The sequence below is a fragment of the Hipposideros armiger genome, unplaced genomic scaffold, assembly GCF_001890085.2.
Source record: "Hipposideros armiger isolate ML-2016 unplaced genomic scaffold, ASM189008v1 scaffold_739, whole genome shotgun sequence".
Lineage (NCBI taxonomy): Eukaryota > Metazoa > Chordata > Mammalia > Chiroptera > Hipposideridae > Hipposideros > Hipposideros armiger.
The window spans coordinates 410694-426501 of NW_017732089.1; the positions used below are offsets into that span (position 1 = coordinate 410694).

The following is a 15808-nucleotide window of genomic DNA, read 5'->3' on the forward strand; positions in this document are numbered from 1 at the left end:
TCCTGCAGAGACGTACTTAAATGAAGAAACAGGAAGCCGGGTAGTGAGGCTCCTCCAAACCCCAGACCTGGGCCTGCCCCCAACGTCACCATCTGGGGCTGGGGTCCCCACCCCCTGCCTTTCAGGGAAGATGTCAAAGTGAAAATGCCAAAGTCAAGGGAAAAAGTTAAGTAGAACCAGCCTGGAGCCCAGAGAGTCACCACGCTTCTTGTTCAGTGGCAAGAAAAAGACTGTGTCAGTGATTCTGCAGTCTGACCTGGGCCTCAGGGATGCAAGAAGTAGGAGGCAAGTGGAGGTCATATGAGAGCAGTTATGTTAAGACCTTAAGAGCTACTTGTTCCTGGGCCCTAAGGGCACCTGTTCATGAATAGAGGCACCAGAGGCATTGTAGATGGCCCAGTGTGGCAGAAAGGACCTGGGCTGAGAGGAGAACAGCTGAGACACCCAGAATGACAAGGGACCAGACTCTTTCCCAAGGGCCTTCGTCTCTGGTCAACCCTCAAATGTTTATCTCTAGCTCAGATCTCTCATGAGCTCCAGATGTGTGTACCCATCTGCCCATTTGACATCTCCACTTGGATGTTCACCAGACATTGCAAACTCACCATACCCCTAAACTAAAGTTATCATCTGCATACTCCTACCCTTTGTTAACCTTAAAATAAAAGGACTTTCAAAGTGAGAGGCAACAAGCATTATTTGAGATCAAAAGAATAGCTATTCGGGAAGCACTGATTCAAGCAGAAGCCCAAATGATGTTCCAATTAGGAGACAAAGGCAATGTATATTTATGAGAGGGGAAGGAGGACAATTACATGAACAGAAGGAAGGCATTTCTATTGGTGCAGATAACATAACATAGTGATGTTTATCTAAAGAATCTTTTAATTTTCAGTCTGTTAACCATCAGTTCAGTAGTCATACTATCTGCTTTCTTCTTATCCTTGCAAACAGTTATTTGGGACAAAATGTTGCTCAGGCTTAGTCCAAGGTTATTTTGCCCAGTTTTTAACCTTCCGAAGTTCTGAGGCATAAGATGTGCAAGGCAGTTCCTCTGGTATAGCAGCTCTAGCTCCATTTTGTTTCCTTACATCTTCAATCTTACTTTTCCTTCAAATCTCCCACTCAGTGAGGGCTTCACCCTCCAAGCTGCTCAAGCCAAATAAACTGGGTATAATCTTTGACTCCTTCTTAACCCAGCATCTCCCATGTATTTATTTACCAATTCCAGTGGATATTACCTTCTCAATAGTTCTGAAGTCTATCCAAGTCAACTGTCCCACTGTCACCATTTCCATCCAAGGTGCTATGACCTTCCCTTACCTGGACTATGGCTCCTGCCTCCTTGCTGGTCCCCTGGCCTCTCTATTTTTCTTCCTCCAGGCCATCCTCTCTGCACAGTAGCCCCAGTGATCATTTAAATGTGAAAATATCATCATGCCATTGCCCTACTATGAAAAAAAGTGGCTAGTTCAGCTTGCAACTCCAACAATTAATACAAGTGTTTCCACTTGAGACAACCATTTGCTTCACTTGCAGCAGAAGTGCTTCTCTCATATCATAACATTTCATAACAAATGAGAAGTGTTACATCTCATTCCATAACACAATGTACTCAAGGGCTGACATTCAATAAAATTAATATTTACTGCTTTATCAAGGACATTCTTAAGTAAAAGTGGCATTTTTTTTCCCTTTTTTTACTGCAAGTGTCTGGCGGTGAAGAATAAAATGACAATAGTATGGTTTGGTGCCACTGCCTTGATTTGTGCTAAGGCAGCAGTCTATCCCAGATTGCTTTTGCAATATCATTGCAATGTCAACATAGTGACAAAAGCAAGTGACATCCTATTATTTTTATAAAAATAGCTGGACCTCCCAAACCCCTTGACAGGGTCTCAGGGACCCCCATGGACCACACTTTGAGAACTACTAATCTAGAAAACCTTTACTCATTCTTCAGATCTTAACTATCCCTCTGCACAGAACTTTTGTTGTCCCCAAAATCTATTTTCTTTTTTTTCCTTAGTAATTCTCTTCATTTTTAGCAGAGCTCATGGCTTCCCAGCCTCCCTTGCAGCTGGATGTGGCTAAATGACTAAATTTTGGTGAATGGATATAAGTGAAAATGTTAGGGGCATCCTCTAAAGAGCATCCTTAAAAGGAGGGTATATGGGCCAGCCGAGTGGCTCAGTTGGTTAAGAGCTTGCTTAAGAGTGTGAGCTCTGAGCAACAGGGTTGCTGGTTCAATTCCCACATGGGCTAGTGAGCTGCGCCCAAGCTGAGCTGCTGCTGAGCTACCAACAGGTGGCAGGATGGCTCAGCTGGTGAGAGCACATGTTCCTAACAACAAGGTTGCCTGTTTGATGGTGGCTACGCCCTCCTACAACTAAGACCGAACTCAGCACCTTGAGCTGAGCTGCCGCCCAGATGGCTCAGTGAATAGAGTGCGTCTCTTAACAACGAGGCTGCTGGTTTGACTCCTTCATGGGATGGTGGCTACGCCCACCCGCAACTAATTGAACACAGCACCTTGAGCTGAGCAGCGCGACTGGACTTAGAGCTGAGCTTATTGAGCCACAACTAAGATTGAAGGATGAAGGACAACTTGGCTTGGTCCCCTTCCCCAATTCCCCAGCACTGTTCCCCTCCCCCAATTCCTCAATTAAAACAAAAATAAAAAAATATATATATATACATACACACACACACACACACACACACACACACACACACACACACACACCGTATTTCCCCATGTATAAGAAAAATTTTCGAAAAATTTGGGGTCCAAAAACTGTGTCTTATACAGTGGTTGTATATTTTTTTCTTGCATTTCCCGCTTTTTTCGTGCTTGTTTTTTGCGCTCATATAACCACCGTATAAGATGCACCCAGTTTTTAGACCCCAAATTTTTCGAAAAAGGGTGTGTCTTATACATGGGGAAATACGGTATATATATATTAAAAAAAAAAAAAAAAGGAGGGTATAATTCCCTTGTGGGAGGGTGTGTATCCTTCTCAGGCCTTTACTCTTTCCTGCAGGCTAGAATGCAAACATGCTCCCAGTTGTTTACAGGCCACCTGCTTTTCTTATTTACATTACCTAGCAGACTCCTGTAGTCATTTAAGTGTATAACCCCTGATCTAGTCTGGTTCTCTCCATTCATTTATATATTTAACAAATGTTAAGTGTCTGCCAGGCCCAAGGCACTCTGCTGGATGCTGGGGATGTTAAGTAAGCTAGACATGGTCACTGCTGTAGCCTGTGACATATGCATAGACACCCAATATTTAATAATTCCATTATGATTGGACAAGTGCTACAAAGGGAGAAGCACAGAGTATTGGGAGAGGTTATCCTAGGGAACCTTATTTCAACTGGGAAATTAAGAAAGGTTTCCATGGGAAGTGTATATCAGTAAGCACTGGGCTCTGCTACAAATGAAAGAAAATTCAACATAATAGAGGACTGCATGAGACTGAAGTTGATTTCTCACCTGGAAGAAGTCTGGAGGCAGGTGATTCAGAGGTGAGAGAGGTGAGGGGGTACCACACCCTACTCCAGAAGCTGAGCTTGGGCTATTTGTATCTAGTTGCTCCACCATCCTCCACCCATGAACCCTCCTCATAGTCTGAGAAGGCTACTCAAGCTCCTCAACTGATATCAGAGTCCCTTATGATAAGATCTCCCAGTACCCTGTACTGTTTGTCCCCTGGAAACACTAGTCCAAGTGTAATAATTATGACATTATTGATTTTTTAGTGTCTGTCTCACAGATTAGAGTGTTGACCACATCTGCCTTACTTGGCACCCAGCAGAGCGCCTTGGGCCTGGTAGAACCTTAATACTTGTAAAATCTTTTTTTTTAAAAATATTAAATTTTGTTGATATTTATTAATATTAAGTTTGTTGTGGTAAAATTTACCATTGTAATTTTTTTTTTTTTTTTTAGCTGAGCCATCCTGCTACCTATTGGCAGCTTAGCGGCTGCTCAACTCGGGCTGGCCTCGAACCGCTGTTGCTCAGAGCTCAAACTCTTGAGCGAGCTCTTATGTAATCATTTTTAAGTGCACAGTTCAATGGTATTAAGTATATTCATGTTATGGTACGACCATCGCCACCGCCCATCTCCAAAACTTGTTTATCTTCTCCTACTGAAACTCTGTACCTGTTAAACACTAACTTCTCATTCTTCCTCTCCTCCAGCTCCTGGCTGTTGAATACTTTTTGAATGAATGAATGAATGAATGAATGAATGAATGAATGAATGAATGAATGAAGAGGGACCAGATTGGGTCACAAACTTAAATGCCTACAGGAGCCTGCTGGGTAATATAAATGAGCAAAGCAGACTGGCTGTGAACAATAGGGAAGGGTGGGAACTGAGGTAAGCTAAGGAGTACCTGTCTCATTCAGTGAGGGCAGCCACTAACCACACAGCTCCAGCTGAGTTCATAGTAGAGGTTGTACCAGAATATGAACCCAGAATTGTCAGTTCCGCCAAAATTTCAAGAGAAGATGGAAAGCCAGACATTGATGCAATATCTCCTAATTTTAATGTTGGCAATTAATTTTTTGTTTTGTTCGAATACTGGGTAAATCAAACAAAGCATCCCAAGGGCTGGATCTAGCTTAGGCCGACCAGTTTGCACCTCATGGGCCAGATGGACTGTGTGACATCATTCAGCTCTTGGGTCTCTGACCTGTGAATGCCTGTGAAGATGGGTCCCCAGGTGTCACCAGGTTTCAAGAACCTGGCTCTCCCTCTGGGATTTCTAAAGAGTTTGTGAAAAGAAAAGAGGAAGAGAGGGCAAATTTATACTGAACATTTAGAACTGCTTTTTGCGTTATATGGCTGTGTATTTTATTTAATTCTCACAACAATGATAGGGTATAGGTATTATTCTCCAGGCCATACAGATAAGGAAATAGATACTTAAAGAGTTTAAGAAAATTGCTAAAGGTCACAGAGATAGTAACCAAAGCTAATGGAGCTGGGATTTGAACTTCTGCTCAGACCCCTATGCCTGGATTGTCCCCCTCACCCCACTGCCTCTCCTCTGTATTAAGAAAAGCTAGGATGGGGGCCGGCCGAGTGGCGCGATGGTTAAGAACTCGCTTGGGATGCCAGAGGGCCCCGGTTCGGATCCCACATATGAGGGCCAGTGACACTTCCCTCCGCAGCTAAGATGCTGAACAACAGCTCAACCTGGAGCTGGGCTGACATGAGTCGCTTGGGATGCCAGAGGGCCCCGGTTCGGATCCCACATATGAGGGCCAGTGACACTTCCCTCCGCAGCTAAGATGCTGAACAACAGCTCAACCTGGAGCTGGGCTGACATGAGTCGCCGGCGACGGCTTAGGCTGCAGCCCCTGTGGCAGTGGGTTGCCATGGGCTACCGTGTGTAGCCAGCAGCCAGCGGCCAGCAGCTGCAGTGAGCGGCCGAGTGAGCAGCCGTCCAGAAGCCGGCGACTGATCTGCCTCACCCGGGGAAGAGCGCAATGATGGTGCCAACTTGGGCCAGTGAAGCAACATCCTCCACAACTAGACTGAAGAACAAAAAACGACAGCAACTTGTCTGTCCCCCTTCCCCCAATTCCCCAGAACTGTTCCCATCCCCCCAATTCACCAATAAAAAAAACTAAAAAAAAAAAAAAAAAAGAAAAGCTAGGATGATGACTAAGATGTCTTCGCCCACAGCAGTGGAGGGGTAGGAGGCCAACAACCTCATCTGGGGTATCTGAGGCTTAGCATCACCATGATCCCTCATATCTATAGAGTGATTTTCCATGTTCAAAGCACTTTCACATACATTAGCACATTACTATCCTCATTTTGCAGAAGAAGAAACTGAAATTAAGTTATCTACCCCATGATACGACGGGAAGCATGGAGCATGGGAATTTCTAGAAGTCTTCTGATTCCTGGTGGAGAGCTATTTTTCCTGCGTGGTCTGTTTCTAGGCTGGAGCAGAGGGAGGAGGTCACATGGGAAGAAAGAAAGGGGAAGCAGAGGGAAGCCAACATCAAGGCTGACAGAGTGTTAGGGGCCTGCCACTGGGGAAGGGGGAAGGCCACCTGTGGAAGCCCATGGAAGGGAAGTTGGAAGCCCCAGGTGCAGTCCTGTGGTGGCCTCCTTACCAAAAACATCTGCAACTGCACTGACACCCTTTGCAAGGGTGGTTGGGGGCAGGGCTTGACAATTTGGGAGGTGGGGAGGGGCCACAGAGGCTGTTCTCTGCGAAGCAGTCTGAAGGGCTGACCCATCTCCACCCTGGCCACATTCTCCCTAGCTCCATAACCCCTTTCTGCACCTCTCAGATGAGTGGTTCCTGGGTCTCTTGCACTACAGGGGTGCTATGAGCAGGCAAATTTCAGAGCTCAGCCTGGGCTCAGCCAGCTGGCACCTGCAGCCTTTTGGAGAAACTGTCAGCCACAGAGTCGAGCAGATACAACCCATCCCCATCCCCACCCCAACCCCATTCCTTCAAAGGGTGAACTCTATCTTGGGGGGTGCCTAAGCAAGGTCACCTAAGCTCCTTGCTTACCTCCTTTGTGGGAGGAATAGCAACAGGGGCCCAGGCCTAAACTCTAATACCTCAGCCTGGTAGGGGAGGTGGGGCAGGGAAATTTTGGGGCCTACCCTGCATCATAGAGATCAAAAGACCAGATCAAGGGTAGGGGAACACATTGGCAAATGTGACCACAGGTCTGAATGAGCGCAACATGGCCTCTTGCCTGACACACTTGACTTGGCAAGGCTCTGGGTCTCATCTTGCCTCCAGAACTTCTGGACAGTGGACAATGGAGGAGGCTGTCAGGTCCATGGCAGGGCTGGGGGTGGAGGTACTCAGAGATACCTCTTCCTCTCTCATGGTCTATCTCTCTTACAGTCACTGTTTCCCACTGTGATAGCCATGATGCAAGATGGCCCCCAATGATTCCCGCCTCCTTCATTTCACATCCTTATGTTTCCCCCTCCCACGTTACACCAGCCTTGGTCTGCATGACCAATAGAATAGGGCAGAAGGGATAGCACGTCACTTTCCAGATTAGATTATAAAGGCATGATAACTTTTGTCTTGGCCATTCTCTCCCTCTAAGGGAAGCCAGTTGCTATGTCATGAGTGACCCTAAGAAGAGGCCGACATGGGGGTGGGGCAGAACTAACTAACACCTCTGGCCAGCAGCCACCCGAGGATCTTTCTTGGAAGGAGATCCTTCAGTCCAGCCAAGCCTTCAGCTCTGGCTCACATCTTGGCAGCAACCTCACTAGAGACCCTGCCTCAGAACTGCTCAGCTCAGCTGCTCCTGGATTCCTGACCATGTGAAATAATATGTTTGTTGTCTTAAATTACTGAGTTTTGGAGTGATGTGTTATGTGGCAATAGAAAACTAATACATCTTTTTCTTTTTGATAGGGACCTAAGATGATCCCTCCCCCAAGCCCCATTGGGCCCCACCCGGCTCCCTGCCTCCTTGATGTCTCTTCCTCTCCAGGTCCCCAGCCTGGAACACCGGTTCACAGATAAACTGGGAGATGCGTGATGAATTAACCTTGCTCCCTGGAAGGCCTTAAGAGGAAGCAAAGATGGCAGGCGATTATCTTGCTGGAGCTTTGTGGGGAAAGGGGAAGGAGAAGGAATGTACCATTCCCTAGGAGACATCCCATAGGGAAGGGGGTAAGAATTAAAAGGAGCACTGTGTGCACAAGCCCCATGCCTCCTCTTCCTTCCGCCCTTTGCTCTTCACTTCCTTAGTGGGTGGAGAAACAAAGTGGCCCTTCACTCTGCCCCTTTCCTTTCCCTGTCCCCTTTGTGCAAGAGCACGGGGAATCCCCTGTATAGATAGATGGTGGTGAATCCTCAATGACTACTCTCATAAGCCCAAAGGGCATAGGGTGTTACCTAGTAGAAAGGCAAAATGCCACCCACAGAAAAGTCCAGGAAACCCCTGTCCCGCTAAAACATGGGGGTTCCTGCAAACTTGTTCCCATTCTCTTTAAATATTTTTTTCCTTCCTACCTGGGGTTAAAGTTCCCTGACAGAGCTGTCTGTGGCCAAAGTCCAGAGTCCTGCACACATTGCAGGTGGAGGTCTAGGTTCCTGTGGGGGTGCTGCCGACTGAGGCTGCGTGTGTGCTCTGCTGAAGGATGGTCTGAACGGCCCAGATAAATGTTCTCTCCAAGAGAGAGACAGAGTGAGGGGGCAGGCAGGCTGAAGGGTCTGCGATATCATTCCTGGCATGACCAGAGTAGGCCTGCTTCCCCCTTCACAAGTGGACGATCAGACAAATACATCACATACGTGGAGCATGTCACAGTTTTCCAAGCCCAAGCCCATTTATTATCCGATATTCTCAACAGCCCATTTGGGTGGGTTACTATCATTATCCCATTTAATAGGTGAGTAAACTGAGGCTCAGGGCGATCAGCTCTGGTCACATCAGCATAGCTGGGATCAGAAGCCAGGTCCCCTGACTCCCAAAGCTGCAGCAGCAGCCAGCTGTCTTGCTGGCTGTTCTCCCCACGTGGGGCCTTTGTTCACAGCATTCTCCTTTGTCAGACTTCGATAGAACCTTGCCAGGACCAGGGCCAGGGCCAGGGCTATGTGTCCCAAGGTATGCATTGTTCAGTCCTTCTCCTGGCAGGTGTACCGGGCATCTGACAGCTGCTGGGTGCACACTCATATGCGGACCATAGCAAGTGCACCCCACAAAGACAGTGACTGCACGTGGGGATATGTGCCTCCCTGTATACTGCACTGCTCATCTCTGGCCTGCCCCAGTCTACCCAATGACCTCCAGTGGTGTGTGACAAACAGTGACCACTGGGTGGCAGTGTGTTCTCATGCCAGGGACCAAACAGGTCCCGAAGAGCTGTGGAACTGGGGTGGGGGGTGGGGGCAGAGACTGGCATGAACCTCAGCCTGAGGCCCAGAAAGGTCACAAGACCTCATCTCCTAGAGGACTTGACATGGTAGGGTTGCTGTGTGTGTGCAGCTAGAGGGCCAAGGACAGTGCTGAAGTGGAGCTGAGTGTGGGGTGGGGTAGGGTGGGCCACAGGAATAAAAATATAAAGGAAACCAGGGCAGCCAGCATGAGCCAAAAGACTGAGGGAAGTGCATTAGAGGTAAGGCGTGAGGGCTTCTTGGTGCTTCAGAAAAATGATTACCCAGGAGAGAGCGAGAGCAAGAAAGAGACCAAGGAGGAATGGATCATGGAGAAGCCAGGAACATAAAGGCAAAGTTAAGAGAGATGGGTTGGGGAAAGTAGGTCAGAAGGCTGGGGTGGGAGAAGGGAAGCCCCAGAGGCCGGGGAGAGACAAGAACCTTCCCTGGAAAAGAAGGAACCAGACTCGGGCTTGCTGCTGATGGGAGTTTATTTGGACTGTGCTGTGGACATCTGCTGGCTCCGTCCGCTCCAGGTCAGGGCTGCTGTGGCTCCAGCTCTGCCTCTGTCTCTGCCTCTGGCTCCACCTCCGGCTCCGGCTCCGGCTCCGGCTCCGGCTCCGGTTCTTGCTCCAGATCCCCTATCTTGCTCTGAGCCTGAGGTAGGTGAATCCCATGCTCTAAGGCAGAGAATCTTCTTGGTCGCCACTGTGGGGAGACATGGAGGGGTAGGAAGAAGAGAAGGATGAAGAGAAAGGGAACAAGGAGGATACTGAGACCATCTATTCTCTCTCAGCCCCCAGTCCTCCCCATCTAATCCCAGGCCTTTTCTCAGCCCCTTCCAGCCTCCCTTGGGTTCTTTAGGCACAAGAGAGTACAGAGGCTTATGGAGAGGGGGCTCTAAAGGCAAGTTCAGGGTCCACCTTGGTCATCTTCCCTCAGGAAGGGGAGCTAGACAGGATTCCAGGAACTGGGGAGAGGGGAAGCCAGTGGCAGGAGGGGTGGGGGTGTCCCTGGCTCACCTGTCTTCTCCAAAGGTGAAAGCCAAAGACTCCAGCCACCAAAAGCAACAGCAACAGGACACCGAGGGTGAGAAAGACAGGGAGATGGTCTGTTTTCAGGGTACCTGGGACTCTCCCAGAGTGCTGGGCACCTACAGAGAAAGTACAGGATTAGGCATAGGGTCACAGCTGAACTGGCATCTTGCCACACCCTCATATTTTACAGATGCAGACAACGAGGCCCAGAGAGTTTAAGGGACTTGTCCAGGACCACTAAGCTTATTAGTGGCTGAAGTGGGTCAGGCCTAGACAAGAGCTGAAGGTCAGATCCCTGACTGAAAAGAAAAAGCTGTGAAGGGGCGGGAAAGTGGATCAAGAGGACTGGTCTGCAGTTGGGGCTGTGGCGTTGTGGGGTCTCAGACCTGGGCCAGACAGCTTAGCGAAGTATACTGCTGTTCCGAGAAGCCTCTCCCCCTGGTACAGATGGCACTGCCAGGGCCGGGAAAGAAGGCTGGCCTCCTGCACCTCCAGCCAGGGTCCTGGGGAACTCCTCCAAGATGGCTTATCCAGGGGGCTCCACACAAAGCGCTCTTGTCCAGATGCTGGAGTCACCTCACAAAGCAGTTTTCTCAGGTTGCCAGGTAACCCAAAGGATTTGGGAGTCACTGAAAACATTAGAGGGAAGAGATCTTTTGAGGCCCCAGCCCCCTTACTTGATACCATAGATTCAACTCCCAAGTCTCAATCGCCCTGCACTCTCCAGGGCTCTGATTGGGTGAGGTTGAGGGGAGGAGATCAGGGTCATGGCCAAATTAATCTTATCAAGACAAAGTTCTGGTCAGATCACTCTGCTGCTCAAAAACTTTCCAGGCTCCCTACTGCCTTCAGGGGACTGTTCACACTCAAACTGGCCCAGAAGGATCACATAAATGTTATTTCAGATTCTTTTACATTACTGTCTACTCAAATACTCAGAGCCCCCAATGTCTGTCAGGTGAGCTGGCCCCCAATACGCTTTGCACTTTTCCTGCTTCCACAACTTGGTTCACATCAGTGCCCCTGCCTTGTGGTGCCCCCTGAATGAACTCTCCCCCTTTCTGAATGTTTGAAGAACAGTGAACTGACCAACCAAACTAGAGACAGAGCATCTCAAAGCTGAACGGTGAGACACCCTGTGGGTAAAAGGAGACAAAAGGTGAAGAGCCTTGAGCTGAGCCTGGTGTACAGAAACCTGAAAATGTGGTGACACAGACACAGAGTTTAGACCCCAAGTCTGGCACTTCCCAACCGTGTGACTTTGGGAAAGTTCCTTCCCTATAAAACATGAGATAGCATGGGACGCTGACACAAAACAGTAGACCCTCAAGACGACCTTGGACAGAAAGAATTGGTGGGCTTTGGTGACTGACTGGACATGGTGGAAGGAGGAGGCCAGGTTTCAGGGTGTGTGGGATGACAGTGGGGTTACTGACAGGCTAAACCAGCAAGAGGAAAAAAGATGGGGTTCGGAATGAGGTTGAGGTGTAGCTACAATAGCTACATAGAGATATCCAGGAAGCATGTGGACATTCAGCATTGGCCCTCAGAATATGTATTCTTTGTTAGCATATTCATTTATTCATTCAACCAATATACATTATTATGCACCTACTATGTGCTGCTCCCATTTAGTGGCCACAGGTGAGTACTGCAGTCATAGCCAAGATGTCGTGGCTGATTGTTACCAATCAACCAACATATTTTCTGAGTGTTTGTTTGTTTGTTTTTATGTGTATGTTTGTTTTACACTGTCTTGAAAAGTCCATGCTCTGTAAATATTTGCTGATGGAGGGACTGATTTATTAACTCCTCCCAAATCCAGGCCACTTCCTGCAACTTTAGCCCTGGCCTCAAAGTGGGACAAGGATTCTAGAAATATATTCCATCCCTTTTGAACCACTCAAACTTTTGCCACCTCTCTAACTTCTCAGACCCTCCCCTGAATTCACAGCAGGGGATCCCCTTAGAGAAGAGTGGAACATTCACCTAGTGACTCAGGGGAGATTTTCAGTTTCAGTTCCAGTTCTTTACATATGGGGGCGAGAAAAGAGGAGGCTACCAGGGGCAGGCTCTGCAACTTGTGCCCTGTGGCCTGGCATCATGAGGTGGATTTTGCCAGTCTTTGCCCAGCTAGCTTGCCCTCCCTGTCCCAGATCCCCAAGGATGGGAGCTACTCTTTTCCCACAAGGGGCTGACCTGTGATGACTGCCAAAGTGACAGTGGCACTGAGCTGCTGCCCCTGCAGATTGATGCGGCAGATGTAGGTCCCAGCCTGGGCCTGGCTCACAGCTTCTAGTTGAAGGGTAAAGTTGCCATCATCTTCAGTCACCAGTAGGTCAGGGCCTCCCCCAGGAGGGGCCCACTTGGCAGTGAGGGAAGACTGGGTCCCTATACCGGGAGGCAGGCGGCAGGGCAGCTCTACCCGGGAACCTGCTCCGGTGTACACTGTCAGAGGGACTGGGGGCTCCAGGCCTGGGGAGAAAAGGGAACTCAAAGTTAAAGCAAAGAAGAGGTAACAGGGGTTGGAGTGCTAGGTCTGCATTAAAGGGAGGCAGCAGAGTGAAGGAGGTGGTCCAGCTCTGCTGAATGCCAAGGAGCAGAATAAGGTGCATGAACTGGGGCAGCTCGGAAACCCAGGACGTGGGCTAGGCCAGCAGAAGACCAAAGGTTGGCAAGTGAGGCTGGATGGTCAAGGGAAAGATTCAAATGGAGAAGGTAACTGAAAGGCTGAATGGGGAGGGAGAAAGGGGTTGGGCAGGGAGGTCCAGGCAGTGAGATCCGGAGCAATTAAAGGTGGCATTAGAAGCCAAAGACCTGCTTTGGGGACCCAAAAGTCAGAGGGAGGTGACAGGGGGCAGGAAGGGGTTGTGGTCAAGTGTGATGGCAGACTGGAGGTGTTACCCAGAACAGTGAGGTTGTATGTGATGGAGACATTGAAGCCATCTCTGTAGGTGAGGATGCAGCCCCAGGGCCCAGAGTCCAAGGGGCTGACTCGGGGCAGGAAAAGGAAGCTTCCGTATAAGTGGTGATGGGGGGACTCCTTGACAGGGACTCTGCTTCGGCCCCGGAACCAGTGCACAGAAACTGGGAGGTCAGGACGGCTGAAGGAACAGTTCAAAACGACCCAATCGGAGGCCCTCAGAGACCCTGGAGTGCTGGCCGTCACTGCGCAAGAATAAAGGTTTGATCAGCTCCAGGGCAAACACTTTCCCAAGACGTCAGGCCAACCAAGCTGGAAGCTCCTGAAAAACGCATCAAGCTGTAGATTTATTTGTCTGCTCCTCCCCTTACTCAGCCCCTCAGCTCAGTACCTGGCACCTGGAGGTGCTTAAAATAGATGCCCAGTCTCCTGCCTACTTTTCCTGCTCCCTGCCTCCAATTTACTTGGCTTGGTCTACCCTTCCCTTTCTCCAGGCCTTGCCTAAGGATCCACACTAAGCCCACCTCCTGAGCTACAGATGTCTGAAATGAATCACTCTAGCCCCGCACCCTCCCTCCCCCCCCAAGAAGTCCTCCCCTCCTTCACCCAGGCACCCCCACTGTGGGTGGGGGAAGGGGGAGCTCAAGGGGTGATACAATCTCTCTCTAGGGCCCTACCCCCACACACGTGCTTCTCTGGGGGCACCTTCCACTTCGCAATCTGGATCCCCACCCCCTTCCGCTAGCCTTCTGGGGGCTCTCTGGCGGGCCTGCGGCGCATCCTTAGAAGCACAGCCTCTGCCCAGCCCTTCCTGCCTCCCCGCGGCGGGGAACCCAGTGTCCTCCTCCCACCCCGGCGCCCCTAGTCCTGCCCCCACCTACTCGAGGCCTGGCCAACGCGCAGATGGAGGCGGCAGACGAGGGCGTGGTCCCTGGAGCTCAGGGCGGCGCGTTCCCTGAGGCTCACGATGGCGCGGTATTCGCCGGCGTCGGCGCGTCGGGCGGGACGCAGCCACAGCGAGAAGTCGCCGCGCTGGAAGCCCCGCTCTTCCAGCTGCACGCGGGGCTGCAGGGGCGGACGCCCGCTGCGCAGGCCCCCGGGAGCCAGCCTCAGCACCGTGTAAAGGGAGGGCGCCGCCGGGCGCGGGCCGGGGGCCGGGGGCCCGCTGGGCGCGGAAGAGAGAGATGCGATGGAGACATTTAAGAGGCAAGAAGTCCCGAGGGAGATGCAGTCCCGCCACACTTTGAGGATGAGGAAGCCCACCCAAAAAGATCTCTTGACCACTAATTGTCCCCCTTCCCCTTCGTGTTGGGCCAGCACCATGCGTTGCTGAAGAGGCAGGCATCCTATGGGATGCAGGGATGAGGGGAGCAGTACGTGGAGGAAGGGGCTTAGGGTGCATAGCAGCAGGGGAGGCAGGCCACTGACTTCAGAGGGACTGACAGCTCAGGGGAGGGGACAAAGGGCTGGCTTGGGCCTTGAGTTGTGAATCTGGATGCCATTACTGTCGGATTTGGGAGTTCTTTGCCCAAGTTTGGGGTGCATACCTGTCTGGTAGATGCTGCCAAGTGACCGCTCCTGTTCGAAGAAGGCTGAGATCCTGGAGGGGGATTGTGGGGCTGCAGGGTAGCTGAGCAGGAGCCCCCTCCTGGGCCCACACCACGGGGACCTCTGCCCCAGGCCTTGGAGCCTCCACTGGGGTGGAAAAGAGAGGCCAAGGGGAGGGGCCGTGAGCCAAGTGATTTAAGTAGGAGTAGAGAAGGAGCCTGAGGAAGACCAGGGGTTCAGCCCCTTCCCTGCCAAGGGGGAGCTTGAAGAGAGGCTTTGGGACTGAAGGACTGCCCCAAGCAAGGCATGAGAAGAATCCACCCAAGCTAAGGACCTTGACATCCAGAGATCCCTGCTTCCCCTTGCCTGTGAATCTGGAGGTCAGCCCTTCCTGAGGGTCATCCACACCTTACCTGGAGCCACACACAGCAGTTGCAGAAGCAGCAAGACCAGGAACTGGGCCTTCCCCATCTCCCCTTAGGCCCGGGCCACGCTGAGCCCTCCAAAGGGAAGAGGTCAGAAAGTGGAGAGAGACAGCCAGACAAAAGACAGGATCTGCAAAGGTGGAGGTGGAGGAAGGGAATCTAGAGGAAGAGGGACAGAGACAGAGGCCTGAAGAGAGAGGGGAGGAACCAATGACCAGGGGCTGGAATCCAGAGGAAAGCTGGCCAGATCAGGCAGCCGGAGGGGCAGAGGGAGGGGTCCCAGGGCATGGGGCAGGGCAGTGGCAGAGCTGAGCAGAGGCCAAGTTGCTGTCTTGAGCTGAAAGGCTGGTCTGCTGCTCCCAGGGCCCTTGCCCCTGTCCTACCTTCCCTCCACCTTCCCCACTTCCCCTCCCCGTTGCCCCCCCACACACACACACACCCCAGGGCTTACGGTTTCGCTTCGCAGTGGAAAGTCTGAGGGGGTTGATTCCCAGCAGCATTACCCTCCACCCCTGTGGTGGCGCTCCCCTTGTTTATTTCCTCAGTCCTGGGTGTCCCCACCACCCCCTCGATCCCCTCCTCCACCTGCCTGTTCTCTTTTCTGAGTCCTTCTGCCCTTCTCTCCCAAAGCATTTCTGCCTGAAACTACCCGCTTGCCCATCTGCAAGCTGTCTCAACATTCTGCAAGTCCCAACATTCACACTTTCTTCTAGCCAGCCCTTTCTTTGGTACTCATCCCCCCACTCCTTCAACTTCCCAGAACTTCATTACCATTATAGACCTGCCTCCACACCCATCCAGACAATGACTCCTGGGAATAAGGTGGACAGGAAGCTTTACTGGACCCTAAAAGGTGGCAGGTTTAGAGAAGGGCACCCCAAGCCCAGGGAAAAAGATACTAGTGACATGATGTTGAGCCTTCACTGTATGCTAGGCACTGTATTGGACACTTGATATACATTGAGTAACTCATGAAATCTAATT

The 15808-nt window shown here is 50.8% G+C and overlaps 1 protein-coding gene across 1 annotated transcript; it reads right to left on the reverse strand.

Moving 5' to 3' along the window:
• Positions 1 to 9364: 9364 nt before the first annotated feature.
• LAG3 (lymphocyte activating 3) lies at positions 9365 to 15177 on the reverse strand. Its single transcript, XM_019627763.1, has 8 exons — positions 14813 to 15177; positions 14399 to 14546; positions 13733 to 14016; positions 12833 to 13096; positions 12128 to 12403; positions 10315 to 10557; positions 9914 to 10044; positions 9365 to 9599 (listed from the first exon to the last, which is right to left on the reverse strand). The coding sequence occupies exons 1-8, from the start codon at positions 14868 to 14870 to the stop codon at positions 9429 to 9431; spliced, it is 1575 nt and encodes a 524-aa protein (XP_019483308.1). The 5' UTR covers positions 14871 to 15177; the 3' UTR covers positions 9365 to 9428.
• Between the last annotated feature and the right edge of the window lie 631 nt (positions 15178 to 15808).